Genomic DNA, 20,523 nt, shown 5'->3' on the forward strand with positions numbered 1-20,523 from the left:
CAGTGAACAAGACAAGTGTGGTCTCTGCCCTCTTAGCTCCAGAGTCCAGTGTAGGATGCAAACAAAAATAACACGGCAATACAGTTTAATAAGTGCTCCTAGAGGGTTAAACACGGGGCCCTGTGGGAGAAGAATATGGTCCAGAATATTTTTGATGGAAAAACATCAAGAAAAGCTTTCTGGAGGAGGTGGCACCTGAGCTGAGCTTTAAGGTGAGGGCTGGGGAAGGATAGCAGCAGTTAAATAGGTCCTGAAGCAAGAGAACCTGGTGGGTTATAAGAACTAAGTTCTGTTTAGCTGGAGAATAAAGAATGAGAGGGCATAGGTAAGAGCTGATGATAGAGAGGCCAATGGACACAAAATTGACAAGGCTTTGTATACCATGCCACAGAATTTGTCTTAAATTCAGTGGGGAAGCGTGGAAGGTCTTTGAACAGAGAAGTTATATAAGTCAGGGTTCAGCTGCAGAAATTAAATCACTCTAGTTATTTTCAGCAGAAAGAGTTTTTAATACAGAAAATCAGGTGCTTCCAAAATTAGTAGAAGGGCTGGTAGAACAAGCTTCAGGCTGGGCCTCCAGGAATGACTCCCATAACACCAACAGGGGAGCTGTTTTCTCTGCAACAAGCAGGACGATGAGGTATCAAGGGCTTTGGGAGCACTTCACCTTATCTGTGATCTAGAGATCAGGAATCCACCACTCCCTTAACTGTTGACTAGAGTACCATTATGCCTGCCAGATTCTCAATGACAAAGACATACATTCCATTCTCTGCTGACTCAAATACACAAAACCAATGACTAGACACTAGGGCTTATGGAAAGGTAACATGGAGGCAGAAAACCCTAAAATCTCTACCACTGTTCATACCAATAGAAGCAGCAGAAATGTGGCTTCTGTATCACTTCCTTCTAAATATTGTACATGTACATATGATTGGTAGAAATAAATCATGTCCAGAACACTGAACCAAAAGAGTCTGAGAAATGACAGGTCGTTGTGTAGTTCTTTCTAGTTTTAGCTTTTCAGCAATATAGGAAGGGATGCTAGAGGGAGAGTGCTATGGCTCCTGAGTAACCAATGTATAGTGACCAACATAGGATTGGTGAGAGCAGAACTGCTTTTGACAGAGATAATTTTGGCAGGAGAGTAGAGGCTGAATTGGGGAGAGAGAGCCACTGAGACCAAAAAATGCAAGGTAATAGATCAGAGATGATGAGGAACTGATTAAAGGTATTGGTAATAGGAAGATAGAGGAAAGTCACATGAAAGAGATATTAAGGAGGAAGAGAATCATAAGGACCTGGAGACTGGTTGGCTCACAGTAAGGGGAGAGAGAGGCAAGACTTATGGATAGTTCTGTGTGCAACTTTCCTAAGAAAAAGAGATCTCAGGGGAAGGAGGAAGATGGCAGGAATGGGAGATTAATTCAATTTTGGACCTACTAAGTTTGAGGATTGTGTGAGTTATTCAGGAGGATAGATCTAGAAGGCAATTGAAGATTCATCTCTGGATTTAGAGAGAAGAGAGTTATCTGGGTGTCATAAGCAGTCATAAGCTCCATGCAGATAAGAGCCTATATCTGTTTTGTTCCTCATAATTTTGTATAGTAACTTTGTTGAAAGGAGGTGCATCAGTATGTAATGTAGGTGGTAATTCAAGACTTGGGAATGCATGGGTCCATTATTTAGGGCAAGGGTGGAATGAGAAGAGGACTGAGATTAGAAGAACCTTCAGAAATCATGACCTTAATGACTGAAAGAAGAAAAACTTAGGCAGGAAGTAAAGATTATATAACCACACAGGTCATGTGAATGGTGTATCCAAGGCAAAAGGAGCATTTCAGGAAGGAGAAAGGCATCAATGGAGTCAAGTGGGAGAGAAGTCAGGTAAGATAAAATGGAAAATTGGTCATGAGATTTAGGAACAAGTTGGTCATTGGTTTATAGTCACATGAAGTTCCAGTTTCCTATGGGATAGTGGGGGTGGAAGTCAGGCTGCAGTGGGTTGGAGTGTCGGTGGAGAAATAATAAGATTGCACTTTTAAGGCAAGAAGAAAGATTCTAGTTGCTTACATTATGCACCATCCTGATCACCAGTATCTGTCTCAACATAAACTAGTTAAGTGGTTTTTAAACTATTTTAACCATTACCTACTATAAGAAATGCATTTTAACTTTACAACCGAGCAATTTTATGTTTATGTAAAACTAAAAAAAAAAAAAACTTCATTAAACAGTATTTACTCTAACTATATGGACATTTCATATAAATGGAATCATATAAAAGCCTTTTGAGTAACGTCAGAAACATGGCGAGTGAGAGATGTCCCCAGATCTATCCCCTTGTAACAGCAATAAGATGAACATCTAAAAACAACAACAAAAAAAACCCAAGCTGCACACCAGCATGTCTGTGTGTGGGATCTGCTCATAAGGGCTGCCACAAGTCAGAACCCTGGGAATTGGGCAGTAGACTGGAAGAAACAAAGAAGCTGCCTCTTGCAGCCGGAGCTCCCTGCAGGATGAGGGGAAGGGGAGAAGGTGTGACAGGTTCTCTGAACAGCCCCATCTGAAAGAGCTGTGAGCTTCACACAGCGGCAGTGCCCAGGGATCATGGCAGAAAGCACAGAAGTGTGGACAGCAGAGAAGCAACAGCAGATTACCAGCTACAGTTGCAAAAACGTGAAGCTAAACCTCTGTCCCTATCCCCCAATGCAGAGTACCTCTCTCCCCATGTCCTCCAATATTGAACACCACAGAGCTCCAGGGTAATCTGAGCAAACGCTACCAAACTGTCCCTAACTCTGACAGGGACTGAAACTGAGGGTAGTGAGTATGATTATTTGTAAGGAAAAAAAGAGACATTTTAAAGAATTTATATAAAGCAGGGATCAAAGAAGCTTAGACATCACCTATCGGAAACCAAAAGAAAAATGCCTTCTTTGCAACAGGCTAAAGAGAGACCTTTATATAATAAATCTTCTTTCTGGAAAAAGAGTAGAATACACTTCTGTTAATGCCCAGGTGGAGAAATAGTCCATTAAATACCATGAACAACCAAGATGACAAGTCAGCTCAGAAAGAAAGATAAAAAATCTCCAGAAAATAAGCTTAAAGACATAGAAATATGCAACTTAAATGACAGAGAATTCAGGATGGTACTTCTGACAAAACTCAGTGAGGTCTGAAACGAGTCATATCAAGAATTCCAGGAACTGAAAAAACAACTAGATCAGCAGAATTTTTTTTTTTTAGCAGAGAGATTGAACCCACGAAAAGAACCAAATAGAACTAGAGATGCAGAGCACACTGCAAGAGATAAAAAATAAAATAGAAAGCTTGGTAAATAGAGTTGACCAAATGGAGGAAAGGATCAGTGACATTGAAGACAGAAATCTAGAAATAAATCAGAAGGAAGAAGAGAGAAACTGAAGAACGAAAAAGAAGGAAAGAACTAGCTGATACCATCAGGAGAGAAAATAAGAATAATGGGCATTTTAGAAGGGGAGGAAAAAGAGCAGGGATTAGAAAGCATTTTCAGACAAATAGTCGACGAGAATTTCCCGAATCTAAGGAAATAGCTGGAGCCTGGAATTCAAGAAGTCAACAGAACATCCAGTTATCTCAACCCTAAAAGGCCTTCTCTAACCCACATATTAAAATTATCAAAAATTAATGACAAAGAAAGAATTCTCAGAGCAGCCAGGGAAAAGAAGACAGTAACCTATTAGATTATTGTCAGTCTTCTCAGCAGAAACCTTACAAGCCAAAAAGGAGTGGAATCCAGTATTTAAACTATTAAAAGAAAGGAATTACCAGCCAAGAATAATGTATCCATCAAAGTTCTCCTTTAGATATGAAGGAGAAATAAAGACCTTTGCACACATACAAAAATTGAGGGAATTCTACAATACAAGGCCTGCATTACAGGAAATATTGAGAGGGGACAGCTCACTTAAAAGAAAATGACAAAAAAATACATAACTATGAGTAATATGACCCCAGACAGATAGAAGCAGAGGACTGCAACTCTTATTAAGAACAGGGCATTGTAAGCTTAAACAATAAGAAGAAATTTGCTATTGCAAGATTCTAATGAATGTTCAGCATACATAAGGACAAATTGAGACAATAACAGAAAAGGGGAAGATTCAAAAATATGAATTCACAAAGGAGAATTGGAGATAAGGCACATGCAGTAGAAAATGGACTACCATATATAAATAACTAACCTCTACATATTTGTAAGGTAACCACATGCCAAAGATTCAGAACCGAAGTATATAACATAAACAAGAAGAACTAGTGGGAAAACCCACAATACTGAACCAACAACACCCCCCAAAAAACACAAAAAACAACAAACAAACAAACAAACAAAACCCAGACACACAAGGACAAGAAAGCAATGGAAACACGGAGCTACTCGAAAGCAAATGAAATAGTTATAGGAAAACCTCATATTCTAGTAATTACCCTAAATGTAAAAGGACAGAATTCACCAACATAAAGGCACAGAATTGTAGATTGGATCAGAAAAGAGAACCCAACCATGTACTGCCTCGAGGAGACACATCTCAGTTCCAAAGACAAATATAGAAGCAAAGTGAAAGAGTGGAAAATAATATTACAACCAATTGACATTCAGAGAAAATTGAGCAGAGTGGTACTAATATCGGATGAAATAGACTTCAAAATAAAAAAGTTAAAGAAAGATACTGAGGAACACTTCATAATGATAAATGGATTCGCGCACCAAGAGACTTAACACATTAATATGTATGTTCCCAGTTAGAGAGCTCCAAAATATATAAAGCAGTTACTAACAGAACTAAAGGGAGAATCAGACCAAAGCACTATCATAGTAGGGGACCTTATACCCCACTGTTGGATATGGACAGATCATCCAAACAGAAAATCAATAAGGAAATAACATCCTTAAATGGCACATTAGACCAAATGGATATAATTGACATTTAAAGAGCCTTTCATCTCAAAACAGCTGCTCATACATTCTTCTCCAGTGCACGTGGAACATTTTCAAGGATTGACCACATACTGGGACATAGAAATAACCTCAACAAATACAAAAGGATTAAAATCATACCACTATATTTTCTGATCATAATGCTTTGAACTAGAGATCAATGGTAAAAAGAGAGAAGAATAAATACATGGAGATGAAATAACATGCTACTGAAGAATGACTGGGTCAGAGAAGAAATTAAAAGAGAGATCGAATGATAAATAGAAACAAAAGATAATGATAGCACAACATATCAAACTTTTGGGACGTGGCAAGAACAGTCATAAGAGGAAAGTTCATATCATTACAGGCCTATCAAGAACAAGCCCAAATGAAAAACATCACACTTCATATTAAAAACTTAGAAAAGGAAAAATAAATGAAGCTTAAATTCAGCAGAAGGAAAAAATAATTAAAATTAGAGCAGAATTAAATGACACTGAAAACAAAACAAACAACAAAAAAATAGAAAACAAATGTAACAAAGACCTGGTTCTTTGAGGAGATTAATAAAATTGACAAACCCCTGGCTAGAGACTCACTAAAAAAAAAGAAATGACACAAATAAAATCAGGGATGAAAGAGGAGAAATTATGACAGATACCTCAGAAGTACAAAGGATCATACAAGAATACTATGAAAGAGTATATAACACCACATTTAATAACCTAGAAGAAATGGACAAGTACTTAGAAAGATACAACCTTCCAAGGCTGAATCAAAAATAACCAAAATATCTAAATAGACCAATCAGCAGTATGGAAACTGAAACAACCATCAAAAACCTACCAAAATGTAAAAGTTCAGGACCAGATGGCTTCACTGGTGAACTCTACCAAACATTCAAAGAAGATTTAATACCTATTCTCCTCAAATTCTTCTAAAAAACCGAAAAGGAGGCAATATTTTCCAACTCATTTTATGAGGCCAATATCACTCTGATAATAAACCTGGTAAAGACAACACACACGAAAAGAAAACTACAGACCAATATCTCTCATAAACACAGATGCACAAATTCTAAATAAGATACTAGCGAACTGAATACAGCAACATATTAAAAAAGATTATACATCATGATCAAGTGGACTTCATCCCATGGGCACAGGGATGGTTCAACATATGCAAATCAATTACTATGATATACCACGCACCACATATGCAAATAAAAAACTAAGAATCATATGTTCATATCAATAGGTCCAGAAAAAGCCTTTGACAAGATACAGCATCCTTTTATAATCTAAACACTTAACAAAATCTATAGAAGGAAAGTACCTTAACATAGTAAAGGCCATATATGACAAACCCTTAGCCAACATTATATTTAATGGTGAAAAACTAATAACCCTTACTCTAAGATCAGGAACAAGACAAGGCTGTCCACTATTGCCACTGTTATTCAGTATAACACTGGAGGTCCTAGTGAGTGCAATCAGGCAAGAGAAAGATATAAAAGGCATCCAAATAGGAAACAAAGAGTCAAACTATCCCTATTTGTAGATGACATAATTCTCTACATAGAAAACCCTAAAGACTCCACAAGAACATTACTAGAAACAATAAGAAATACAGTAGCATTTCTGGATACAAAATCAACGTTCAAAAACCGATAACGTTCCTATACTCTAATGATGAATTGTCAAAAAAAGAAGTGGGATAAACAATTCCTTTTGCAACTGCAACAAAAAGAATAAAATACCTAGGAATAAATTTAACAAAACATGTGAAAGATCTATATGATGAAAACAGTAATATCCTATTAAAAGTAATTGAAGAAGATACAAAGAAATGGAAAGACAATCTGTGTTTTTGGATTAGAAGAATAAACATAGTTAAAATGATCTTGTTAGCTACAGTGTTATATAAATTTAATGCATTTAATAGATTTAATGAAATAGAACAAAAAATAATTAGATATGTATGGAGGCACAGAGCACCCCGAATCACCAAAACCATCCTAAGAAAAATGAGCAAGTCTGGAGGCATCACTCTGCCTGACTTCAAATCATACTACAAAGCTACTATAATCAAAATGGCATGGTATTGGCAGAAAAACAGACACGCAGACCAGTGGAACAAATCAAGAGTCAAGAAGTAAACCATTTTAATATGGGCAAATAATTTTTGACCAAAGAGCCAAAAACATACAGTGGAGAAAGGAAAGCCTTTTCAGTAAATGATGCTGGAAAAACTGGAAAGAACCCGGCAAAAGAATGAAACTAGACTGTTGTCTATCATCACACACCAAAATGAACTCAAAGTGGATTAAGGACCTGAATATAAGACCTAAAACAATAAAATGCATAAAAGAAAACAGGAGCTAAACACAAGGACCTTGAACTTAAAGAGGATTTTATTAATTTGACCTCAAAAGCAAGGAAATTAAAGGCAAAAATTAATGGATGGGTCTACATCAAACTAAAAACCTTCTGCATAGCAAATGGAACCGTCAACAAGGTAAAGAGACAACCATCCGAATGGGAAAATATATTTGCAAGCAATGCCTCTAATAAAAGCCTAATATCCAAAATATACAAATAACTCATACAACTCAATAAGAACAAAAAAACAAACAATGCAATTCAAAAATGGGCAGAGGACCTGAACAGACACTTCTCCCGAGAAGATATACGAATGAACAACAAACATATGAAAAGATGTTCAACTTTGCTAGCTATGAGGGAAATGTAAATCAAAAACACAATGAAATACCATTTCACACTTGTTAGAATAGTTGTTATAAACAGGACAGGTAATAACAATTGTTGACGAGGGTACAGAAATAAAGGAACCTTCATACACTGCTGGTGGCACTATAAATTGGTACAGCCACTGTGGAAAACAGTATGGAGGTTCCTTAAAGAACTAAGAATTGATCTACCATATGATCCAGCAATCCCTCTCTTGAGTATTTACCCCAAAGTCTTGAAAAATCATATCTGAAAAGTTATTTGCATACCGATGTTCATAGCAGCATTATTCACGGTGGCCAGGATAGGGAAGCAACCGAAGTGTCATACGATAGATGATTGGCTAAAGAAGCGGTGGTACATATATACAATGGAATATTAGCCATAAGAAGAGATGAAATACTTCCATCTGCGACAGCATGGATAGACCTCGAGATAATCATGCTAAGTGAAATAAGCCAGACAGAAAAAGTTGAACACCACATGATATCACTTATATGTTGGATGTAAACCTTAAAGCAACAAAGGAATAGGACAAATAAGTGGAAACTCATGGACATGGACAATAGACTAGAGGTTACCAGAAGGTAGGGGGGAGGGGCAAGAGGGGAGGGAGGAGTGAGATGTGGTAAAATGGGTTAAATATGTGGTAACAGAAAGAAATCTTACTATGGGCAGTGAACACACAATGCAATGTATATATATATGCCTTACCGTTGAAGTGCACGCCTGAAACTTATTGAATTTTATTAACCGATGTCACCATAATAAAAATGAAAATAAAAAATAAAATAAAAGTCTTTTATATTTTGCTGCTTTCACTTAACATAATATTTTCAAAGTTCCCTTATGTTGTAGCATGTAACAGTACTTCATTCTTTTTTATGGCTGAATAATATTCCATTGTACAAATATACCACATTTTATTTATCCATTCATCAGTTGATGGGTATTTGATTTGTTTCTATCTTTTGGCTATTGTGAATAATGCTTTTATGATCATTTGTGTACAATTTTTTGCATGGACATGATTTCATTTCCTTTTAGGTATGTACTTAGGAGTGGACTTGTTAGATCAAATGGTAACTGTTTTGCTTTTTAAGGAACTTACAGACTTTTTCCAAAGTGGCTTCATCATTTTACTTTCCCACCAACAGTGTTATGAAGGCTCTATTTTTTTCATATCCTCCAACACTTGTTATTATCTAGCTTTTTTATTATAGCCATCCAAGTGGGTGTAAAGTGGTATTTCATCACTAATAACACAGTACCTATACCCTGCATTTGAATTTATATTTTTCTGCATTTGATTTGTATTTTCCTGATGGCTAATATGTTGAGCTTCTTTTTATGTGCTTGCTTACCATTTTTTGGAGAAATATTATTCAGCTCCTTCGTCAATTTTTTAATTCGGTTATTTTCTTTTTATAATTAAATGGTAAGAATTCTTTATACATTCTAGATACAAGTCTCTTATCAGATATATAATTTACAAATATTTTCCTCCATTCTCTTGAGTCTTTTGTCATAGACTTGATATTGTCCTCTGACGTTCAATAGTTTTTAATGTTGATGAAATCCAATTTATTCTTTTGTTGCTTGTGCTTTTCATATCATATCTAAGAAACCATTGCCAAATCCAAAGATTTACACCAATTTCCATTTTGTTAAACTTTGCCACAATATCATTATCACATCTGAACTGTTAATAGTAATTTTTAATGTAATCAGATATTCGGTTTGTTCAAATTTCTAGTTGTCTCATAAATGTCACAAATATGTGTGTGCACATATGCATGCACATTCACAAGTTTCATCTGAGTAAATTTCCCATTTTTCTTCCTACTTGCTAAAAAACAGGGTTGTTGGTCCTGTACTTTTTTGTATTCTGTGTTCCCATATTGCCATTTAACATGTTTTTGTATCCTCTGTACATTTCTATAAATTGGATCTGAAAGCTTGATTCAGGTTTTTTTGTTTTGTTTGTTTTGGCAGGAATCATTCACAGGTGGTTTATGAACCCAAACTTTTAAAGTGGGTACTTTTTTGGGTTCCATTCTATCTTGTAGGGCCAGGGACCATTTTATGGCCTGCATTCATTCAGAATTTCCAGTCATCTAGTTAAGATGGATTTCTAAAGAATAGAAAGCAATTCTCGTTCCTCTTAGAATCTGTAGTATGGTAGGAGTTCCAGAACTTAATTTGTTTCTATCCCTGGCTAATCTAGTTTCTTCTCCCTCTCCACCAATATCTATGTTCACATTTACTGTCCCGGAATATAAGAGTAAGAAGGGCCCTTACATTACATACCTTCTGTATAAAGGAGGACTGAGTTTTTGAGGGCCCAGGAGCCTGCTGAAATTATATGTATTTTTCTGAGGTGAGAATTCAGAGGTTTCACTGAATTTTCAGATAGAGCTAATACCTCATGTGACAGATGGAGGTCAGAAAGGGAAAAGGCATTTCCCTTAAGTCATATAACAAGCTCCAGGTTGTACTGAGAGTAAATATAAAAATTCTGGTCTCTAGTCCACGACCTTTTCTTTACCTCCAGACACAGGGTCACACAGAGCAGGGCAGTGATTACAAGCAAATCACAAGTTTTTTGGAAGCTTCTCTTTCACAGTATCCCGCATGCTGGGAAATTTCGAGCTGTAGTAGTTTAACCATAGGTAAGAAGGGAAATCCGACTTGCAACACAAGGATATCAGAGAAAGTCAAATAGAATTGGATTGTGAATAATTTGTAGTATATCCTTGTGGTCCTGTCCACAGCACCAGTTTGTTGAATATATATAGCTAATTGTGAGTTGCCTGTAAATACTTACACAGTAGCCAAAGGCACTTTTGGCCCAGGATCCAAAGTGGGTGCCAAGGCATATCTCTTCCTCATGTATATATCCCTTTTATTCCATTTCTTTTTCGTCCTCCTCATCCTTTTTCCTTTCCTGTCCCCCACCCTGCTCTTCATTTTAACACTTGTCTCTCTCCTTCCCATCTTTCCTTCTCCCCCCACCCTCGGCTTCCAATGGTCTTCCCCTGGTTCCCTCCTCGTTCCCTCCTCCCTCCCTCCTTGCCACGCTCTCTCCCCTCCGCCCCCTTTTGTCTGCTCAGTCACTCAGTCCCTCTTTCCCAGTCCTTTCCCTCCCAGCCTCCCCCTCTTCCAACAGAGCCCTCAATCTACCCCCAGCGAGCTCCCCACCCCCACACCAGAACTGGTGGCTGGTGGCTCCGGCTAGTCAGAATGGAGTGAGCCAGTTTAGGAAGCCTTGGGACCTCTAATTGGCTGCTTCTGCTAGCACGCCAGAACAAGTCCCACCCTCTGGTGAGAAAACGCGCCGCTGCAGCACCTGCTATTGGTCGCTGGGTCTGTCAGAGGCTGAGGCTGAGCCTCACGCAGGCGCCTGCTGTCGCTTGTGAATAAAAACGCAGCCTACGGGATGGGGGGTGGGGAGAGGAGAGGGAGAGAACCAGCAAGGCAGGGTTGGAACTATTAGCTGACAGCTGGGAGCCTCGCGAAGAGAGCTAGAGAGCGAAATAGAGGGGAGTAGCAGAGACAGAAACTGACCCGTAGCTAGGCAGACAGACGGACGCACGCCGGGACAGAAAAACTGAGCAGACGCTGGAGAACCTCGAATTGGTTCCTCCCGCCTTTCCCTTTGAAAGCCAGGATTTTGCCTTTTCCGTGGCGCCCGAGAGATAATGCTGGACTCTGCCGACTTCAGCGCAAGCTAAGAATTCTCAGCTAGGGAAGAAAGATCAGCTCAATCCTGAGAAGGGGAAAAGCAAGCTCCCCTGTCCCCATTCCCCCTCCCCCCCATACCAAACTCGGGCGCCAAACCCAGCCCTTCCCTAACCACCCGACTTCCTCCTCCCCTTTCTAGCATGGTGGCTGTATGGACAGTCTGACAGAACAGAGACTGACATCTCCCAATCTGCCAGCCCCCCACCTGGAACACTACAGTGTTCTGCATTGCACCATGACCCTGGATGTGCAAACTGTAGTCGTTTTTGCCGTGATTGTAGTTCTCCTGCTTGTCAATGTCATACTCATGTTTTTCCTGGGAACGCGTTGAATGGAGTCCAGCCGCCTGAGCTGTCGCTAACTCTCGCTTTGATTTCATCCAGAAAACCACCGAGAAAAAAAAATCAAGAGAGAGACAGGGAAAGAGAGGGAGAGAAAGAGCAAGCTTTCTTAGGGGGGAAAGCGTTTTGAGCTTCAACATGGCCTCGCTGTGATATGTATGACGTTGGTATATTATCTCTCCCTAAATCTTTTGTTATGTCTTGTCTTTTAAGTATGCTTGTGAGTGTAGTTGCTTATTGCTTGAGTAAAATTGTTGATAAATGCTTTCTATTTAAGTGTGCATGTGTGTGTGCATTCGCCATTTATGCAATGTTCACGGAGCAAATTCTGTCCTTAAGCAGTGGTTTTGCTGTTTGTGGTGTCTTGTCAACTCATTTTCTTGAAAACTACCTTTAAATTCTATTAGGGAATTTTAGTCAAAATGTCGTTCATGCCATCAGGAGGGCATTTGGGTTTGTTTGGGGGCAGGGGGCTTGTGGAAAGAGCGTGATGGATTTTTGTCGTCTCACGAAAGACAGCCTTGCACTGGATGTTCAGAGGGAACAAAATGGATAGAAGGAATGAATTTAGGGGAAATGATTCTTTGGTATGACGAGAAGAGAGAATTTGAGAAGTGATATGGTGAGGTACATACATTGAGCTGGCAGTTGGTGATTATTTTGAATCTTGATTTGCCGTCCAGAGTTCGCAGTTTCCAATTTGGAAAGAAGCCACCTTTAAAATATTTCTTAAAACATTGAATGTCAGTTTCTTTCTAATCATGTAATGGAACGTAAAAGCGTTTTCTGATCTTTACGAATTGGCAATAGAAGACATTGATGAGTTCTTATTGGATTTCTTTTCCTTTAGACTACCCCGGATTTGATTTTGAGGATTTTCTCTGTGTGTCCTCCAAAAAATCAACAAAAGCCAGCTCTTTACCCACCATAGGAATAATACTATTTGAATATGCCTCTTTTGGTTATCTCATTTGCAGTGATGTACTTGAACTACATTTTACATAGAACTTGCTTGTGCTAATGAGAAAGTGGTGGTTTTTATTTGCTTACTTGTGCATTCTTTAAGATCAGAGGTCTCTCTAATTGAAAGATTCTCATAACAAAATGAAAGTATGTATCTTGCTAAGTAAAGTTTTGAGCACCCCCCCCCACCCCAAGAAGTCTGGATGGAATGGGATGAGAGTTCAGAAAACATGAGCTAGAAACAACATTCCAATTTGACATATATTTGCATGTCCGTATCAGATGTTGGTGGTGATGATTGCTGTTATTATTGCTATTGTTATTTTTATATTTTTCCACTAAGCTCTTGGCAAAGGGGGGTGAGGTAGGGTGGGGGTGGCCGCGATGCCTCTGATGCCAGTGTGCATAATACTTGTTTTTCCCCCTTTCCCCACCCACTGATATAGGCAGATATTCCTCATTCCATTGCTTACCTGATTTGAAATAGTTCCATTTCAGTCTCATGTAGCAATGAATCAGAGTTCGTACACATCCACACACTTGTCCTCCATACACACATGTGGGCGGCTGCTCATGTGTGATGTGCAAATTTGCTGTCATTGTGCTGTCAACTTCCATATCCTGTTCAATCTCTCTAGAACTGATTATGAAGGGAGAGGGGTCATGAAGGGAGCTCTTGAAATTGTCCTGACTTCAGGACCCAGAGAATATTATTTAATGGCGTCAGAAGAGGTTTTGAGTTTTGAGGTATGCTCTTGTTAGCTTGGTGTGGGTGAGAAGCTAATTTTTTATTCCATTGGTACCATGGTATAAGCATGATCTGGGAAGTTTTCTGGCATTGATTTTTATTTACTCTTTGGTCCCTTTGTGGGGACTCCCTCGGTTGAGCTTAGAATTTGTTTCTTTGCAAAGAGAATCTCGTGAGACCTCCCCCTACCCATCCTTAGCTCCAGCAGCATTATCAAAAAAAAGCTTATATTTTGATTGGGCACTTTGTTTTGAGACAACATTGAAGACTGAGGAAAGACTCTAGGCTGGGCACTAAAGACCTGGGTTCTCTGTGTTCAGTGGCTATTTGACCTTGGGCATTTTTTTCTTCCTCAGTGAGTTTGAGGTTCTCTGTGAAGTTGGCATTTGGGTATGGTTAGATTAGGTGGTCTTCAAGTTCTTGGATTTTGTAATTTTGGGTGTCCATAGGCAGTTGAAATAAGAGGGGGACTAACTGTAAAGACAAATGAAAACGAAAATGAAATGCTAATCATGGGGTGATGGGAGGTGGGGGTGGGATATCTGGAATATCTGGTTGCTGCTATTTGGAGAAACTTAAGTTTTATTTAAGATATTTTTCACCTATCTCTGTGGGAAGAAAAGTACTACTACAATGGAATGTTTTTTGTTTGTTTGTTTGTTTTTTAACTCCTAAGGGGAGAAGGGTTCTCTAAAGCTGGTCTTTGAGCCAGGTTTATGATGAACTGGTGTCATGAAATACCACAACCTTCACGACTGGGTGCCTGCCAAGCCCTTGGCAGAAAGCCTTTGGGAACGTATGTGTGTAGGTTGTGTGACAGTATGTTTGTGGGTGTGTGTGCACACCCTTCTCTGTGTAGGGGGTGAGGGTGGGTGGGTCTATACTTCTAAATGTGGGTAGGGGTTGGTTGTGCTAGGAATGAGGAAAAACAGAAGGTCGTGCACTGAGTATCACAGCTCTGAATGACCTCCTTTTGCTAGGGGCGTAAGGATTTGACTGGGGCTAGGATGGATGGGTATTCCCCCTACCAGTCCTCTCACCTATCCTATAACCCCTTAGGCTAAAGGGGTAGCTTGACTGAGCCCTTCCATCAGTAATTTAGCTAGCAAAATGGGTAAGCATTTTCCAGATGAAATTTCTAGGCAAATAAGGGGATGTTGCTAGTCAGATGGCAGGCCATTGAACAGCAGCTAAAAGGGAGTTTGGGGAATAGAGAACCAAAGTTGGCAGTGTGACTTTTACTTGCTTGAATCCTAAAGGTTTGCCATTTCTCCTTCAGACTTGTGAGGTTATGCAAAATAAAAAAAGTGGGAGAAAATGAAAAATGCAGCAATAGGAGTAGAATCTTCTGCATTTTGACTTCTTCAATTTTTTTCTTCCCTATTATGCCTTTATTCTTTATCTTCCCCCCCTTCTCTCTTTCCTCTATTGCCTGATAAAGCCTCCCCCTCTCTGTAAGTGGGTAGATAAGAAAGAACATAGAGGGCTTTTCCTATCTGATTTGTTCCAACTTTTCCTAACAAAGTTCCTCATTCCTCTTTCCCCTCTCTGACCTCTTTGGGTAGGAGATACCTTTTGCTACTTAGAGGAGTAAAAGTCCAGCTAAGGAATTTTGGCTTCCAACTGCCCACTAGGAGATGCAAGAAAATGCCCTCAAACGATGTCCTACCAACCCATGCATAACTCAGCTCCTGCTGAGCTCTAGGGCCCACCCTTTAAAGGTCCAGGCACCAAGGCCTCTGAAGAAAGGGGGCTTGAGCCCAGCAAGTCTCAGAGGGATGCTTTGAGGGAGAGGACAAAGAAAAAGCAAGATATTCATTGCCTGCAAATGCCTAGGAAACATGTCCACAGAAGGCATAGATAGCCTAGCCTTGTCCCAGCCATGAGGCTGTTTATTGGAAGGCTCCTGGGTTAAAATTCCTCTTCAGTCACTGCCTTCTTAATATTAACTGAGCCATTTCACAGCCCAGCTTTAGTATAAGGAGGTCTACAGACCCTAAAAAATATATTTTTTTCAACCTGACTTTTGGCTGAGGCAGGGAGAAAGTGAAGGGACGGTGCAGTAGGGACAAACTGAGCAGTGCCTGTCCCCATTGAGGCAGCTCCTATTTGTCAGAACATGCAACATCAGCTTGTGCAGTATGCCCCAATTTTGTTTGTGGTTTAGGGAGGCCTGGCCAGCCTAGCTGCAGTATGAAATTTGGGAGATTTTATTTCTATGTTGTTGGTCTCTGAGTAGTTTTCATCTGGGAAGGCCAGTTTAATTGTGGGGTTGGTGAACAAGGTTTGGGCCCTGATTCAGATTCTTTGATGCACTTAAGTGTGTGTGTGTGTGTGTGTGTGTGTGTGTGTGTGTGTGTGTGAGATTAAGTGGCTAGGGAGCTAAGGGATCCCAGTGAACCTGTGGATGAGATACTCTTCTGCCCTGTGGTGAAGCCCAGATTAGGAGTGCTTGGCTGTGACCAAAGGGTACACTCTGGTAGTTGCAGGAATGATGCCAAATCATGTCCTCCTCCTAGCCTTTGTCTGCTATCTTGGCCTCTGTTCCCCTTGGTCTGTGGAGTGCTTGCTCTGGACAGGGACATGATTGGGAATTGAACCTATTGTCCCAAAATAACTGCCTCCTCAGAAGACCTCCCACACAGCATCTGGATCCAGCGCCAGTGGCTTTGTCCTAAGAAGTGGGATGGAGGTGGAGGATCTTAGACTCTCTAGCTCTTATTTCTAGATCTGCAACTTGTTCTAGGCCAACGGAGTTTCTTGCTTTCCAAGAATCCTTGATCAAAGCTTAGCTCTTCTGATATCTGGCCAGAGTGTCTCCTGTCATTAGATGGGTCTACCTTTCAAAAGTGCTTTACCCTGGCACAAAAGTAGAAAGCTGAAAAACTAGAAGGGGGAAGGACCTAGAGGAGAGAGAAGACTCAGAAATAGTCCAGTAATGGCAATACTAATAATCCCTTGTCAGTGCATGGGCCTTTAGAGTTTACGAAGCAGTTTCACACCCTTGTTTCAAGCATCACGTCAGCCTTGTGAAGTGGGTAGGGATGATTGTTATTCTCAGTTTTACAGGTGAGGAAAGTAAAGGTCAGAGAGATTCATGGGATGGAAAGGGGTCTCCTTTTCAACCAGAGTAGAGGGGGAGTCAGAGTCGATCATTCCTAGTTAGTGTGAAAGTGAATTGAGTCAGGTGGAGACAGAGGTAGGTGATTCTCCCCTGGAGTCATGCGAGCTAGCTTCCCTAGCTACTCATTTATATTTTTAGTGCTTTTTTATACCTTTCATTTGTATAACAATTTCACACAGAATTATTTAGGAAATGCTACCTTTTTATCTTGAATATACATCATAGTTCCCTTCAGTCTTATTAAGACTCACTATTTGAGATCTTCAAGAGAAAGGCAGTATGAATTGGTGAAGGCTGAAATATAGAATGTTTTTGAAAGAACTATGGTTTTCATACAATTGTCCTTCCTTTCAAAGCACTATTATTTTGCTATATTTCTTTAAAAATGTGCTGCCCAGAACTGATCGTGCTACCCCAAGTGCCACTTGATCAGGGTCAAGTACAAAGGGACTTTGATCTGTCTGTGAAATATCTAATAATTCAGCCTTGTACTGGTTCTTAAGCCTCACTAAACATTCAAATCAGTTGAGGAGATTTTAAACACCCATGCCGAGCCTCACCCTGAGAGATTTTAGTTTAATTGGCATGGGATACAGGTCCCCGACAGCTTTTTTTTTTTATTTAGGGCTCCCCAAGGTGATTCAAATGTGCTGCCAGAGTTAAAAGCCACTGTATTAGTCCTTTGGGCTATAAGCTCAAACACTAAACACTGTCTAGTCCAGTCCTCTACTTTCTTGTGCAATTGGTGTTTTGAATCAAGCTCCTAAAATTTTATTTTGTTTGGGTGGTCCATTATTCTAGATATTTATGGGTTTTTTAAATGTTTCTTCATATCGTGTAACAAATTACCAGTCTTTTCTATCATTACATTAGTGAAACTTTATTTTCTTTGGTTGGTCTATTATAACATTTTGTCGGGGGAGGGGCATAGAGTTAATTTTTTTTCTTCAAGCCATGAAACAGACTGACACTCTTCTAGCATTGCATCATTTGAAAACTGAATAAGTATTATTAAAGTTATTGGTTCAAAGAAGTGTTCAATATGATGAGGTTAATAGTAGATCTTCTAACATCTCATCGGAGCTCCCTCATGGAGTTGGAGCCCATTAATTTATATATATATATATATATATATATAGTCGATCAGTACAGAATCCATTGGGCTCTACCATCATCTGTCTTACAAATGTGGTAATGAGGATAATGTGGCATGATAAACTTGTATTTTGTATAGAAATCAAGATGTATGCTAGGTTCATAGCAATCATCTACGAAGCCAAGTGATTCCATTAGGAGTCTGAGCCACTTGGTATCTTATTCCTGATAAATCCTGTTGCAGCCTCCCACAAACTGTATGTTTCCTTTCTGGGTCCAGAATTTGCTTGAGCGTCAGTGCTACAACTGTAGTTTTGTGTATCACTTTTCCCTCTTTGGAAAAGCAGGACCGTATAGATGTAGTTTTAAAACAATATATTTGGTTTTCAAAAAGTTCAGGAAACTCTTTGCATTTGTTTCCCTTGGTTGGCATAATTGTTTCCATTAACCTAGTGTTTCTTAGTCCTGGCTGCACATTGGAATCACCTGGGGATTTAACAAGACTAACAACAATTTCTAGAATCTCTGAGGGAGATCTGATTGAGTTGGTCATAGTGAGGCCTTGGCATCAATATTTTTTAAAAGCTCCCCTAAGTGACAGGAATGCTCAGCCAGAGATGAGAATGACAGTTATGTTCAAAGGAAATGTCACCTCGGCCTGAATATGGTTTATTGCACACGTGAATAGGCAGGCTTCACAGATGGTGAAATTTTATTCTAGGATTGTGGAGGCCTTGACAAATTCTAGGGGCGTGGGCCCATTCTAAAAAGGAGGATTCAACCCCGAAGAGTAAGTTGTCCGGGGACCTATTTGGGTTTAAAATGATCAGCTGTGAGATGCTTTGAACCTTTCAGGGAAAAAAGCCAGTTCCTATGCATTTGCTATATAGTGGGGAAAATTCTAAGTTTTTGCTGGGTAACTTTGGGGAAATTACTTCTACCCTCTGAATTTTTGTTTCCTTATCTGTAAAATAATGTTAGGTGGATTAGATAGCTTCCAAAATTTTTTGGAGCTCTAATGATCTGTGCTTCCTTTGTGATTAATGCTAATGATTAAACTGATTAAAAATATTATTGTTCAAAGCCAGCAGGTAATCTAAAGACCCCTTTTAGCAAGTTCGGAATGCATAGAGTGATTGTGGGGGTAATAGAATTGCCTTCCTAATTATATTTGGCTTATGTTTCTTCTAGAACAATTGAACTATAGGTTGTATTCCTTGAGTATACACTAGCTGCCAGCAGGGAAGGGAGCCCTAAAGTGAGCTGAGTGGCAGGGGGATGCCAATTTTGGATTTAGCATTTATTAAGAGACATGTTGCATGGATAACTGCAAATTGCCTCTTATAGATAAAATACCAGATTCATAGGTCTGGGAAAGCCTAGGAGTCAAGAGGCTGTCTGCTTTGACAACCCAGAAACCCTTCCTGCAATATTTTAAGTAGCCATTCATTTAGTCAGTACTGTCACTACTGTTAATAAAACTTTCAACAAATAAAGTTCCCTAGTTATTTCATTGGCTTCTTCCCCAAAACTGGAAGTAGTTGAGGAAACTGAGGCTCAGAGAAATTAAACAACCTACTTAAAGTCACACTGTCCAGATGTAGTTCTTGGCCTAAAACCCAGGCCTCTTGATACCACATCCTGCAGTTCTTCTAGTGTAGCCTGCGTGGTCAACTCTGTGGTCAGAATATGATTATGACATAGAGCAGAAATCAGGAGGAAAGTTTAAAGAAAGAAACAAAGGGGCAACCTGGATGGAAGGGGAAGATTAAGGTTGGAATGTGTTTGAAGTAAGTTCTTTCTTGCCCTTATCACTCTTCTGTGCTAGTTTTAAGGCCCTGACAGGAATTGGACATTTGGTCTTTGAGCATCAGGGTCGAGTTGGTAGCAGAGAAGAGGTAAAGTTGTGCATGCATGACAGAGGGACAACACATAGAAGGCACACCTTCAGTAAGAGAAAAATAAAACACTGGAAATGGCCTTGGGATTTCTGAGAACAAGCTTTGGCCCTGTACCTACCTTGCTGCTAAACTTGATTAAGGTCCTTCACCAGTAGACCTCAGTTTCCATGTCACTAAAATGAGCTGTGGATTCAATAGAAGAACCATATCCTCAAGTGAAATTTGAGCCAGAAGCTTCTATATGAAATAGGAAAAAGCAGAACTGGTCTAGTTGAAATAGGCCTGAGATGGAGGTGGAGGGTAGAGTCTGGAGTTTCAGGCAACCATCTTGCCAATGAAAACTTTAGTCACAGTGGAATTGCGAGAGTAGGGATGGCTCTGCTCGGCTCAGCTAGACTGCTTGGAAAGTAGGACAGCATTGGGTAGGGGAGGGAGCATTTCATTTAAGTGGCCAGGATTCACAGAGAAACACATAGAGACAGAGTACTTTGGAGACCTGCAGTATGCCTCTTCTCTTCCTCTTTTACAAATGAGAAAACTAAGCTACTGAAAGGGAATGGGACTTGTCCAAGGTTGCAGTGATGGACCTGGGATTCTGACTCCTCAAATCAGGCCCATGCCCCTTTTAACCTGCTACTTCTGCTACAGGCTGCTGGCTCTATGCTCCCTTGGCTAGATCAGAGACCTGAATGCTCTCAGGTTTGGTTGGAGAAAGCGAGCTGACAGAGAGGTTGGCTGGGAGAATGAGAGTATTGTGTAACCTCCTGGAGGGGAGAAGATCTGTCAGCAGCCCTTTGGGTGCCAGGCATTGAGATAGGGGTGGGGGGAGCACAGAGTCTTCTGCAGACTATTTTTTCTCCTAAGGAGGAAGACCTGGATGCAACC

The 20,523-nt window shown here is 39.8% G+C and overlaps 1 protein-coding gene across 5 annotated transcripts in view; it reads left to right on the forward strand.

Annotated features, from left to right (window-relative positions):
- ARHGEF9 (Cdc42 guanine nucleotide exchange factor 9) overlaps nucleotides 1-20,523 on the forward strand; it is a 171,189-nt gene that overhangs the window by 18,767 nt on the left and 131,899 nt on the right. Inside the window, exon 1 of one of the 5 annotated variants that reach the window (XM_016122607.1) lies at nucleotides 11,157-11,974. The exons of 2 other annotated variants lie outside the window; for them this stretch is intronic. In XM_016122607.1, the coding sequence (XP_015978093.1) occupies nucleotides 11,966-11,974 (9 nt within the window). In that variant the 5' untranslated portion in view covers nucleotides 11,157-11,965. Of the gene's footprint in view, nucleotides 1-11,156; nucleotides 11,975-20,523 lie in introns of those variants that run through there. 2 more of the 5 variants (XM_016122608.1, XM_016122609.2) reach the window with 2 other exon arrangements.

This window comes from Rousettus aegyptiacus, unplaced genomic scaffold (genome assembly GCF_014176215.1).
Source record: "Rousettus aegyptiacus isolate mRouAeg1 unplaced genomic scaffold, mRouAeg1.p scaffold_m13_p_9, whole genome shotgun sequence".
Taxonomy (NCBI): Eukaryota; Metazoa; Chordata; class Mammalia; order Chiroptera; family Pteropodidae; genus Rousettus; species Rousettus aegyptiacus.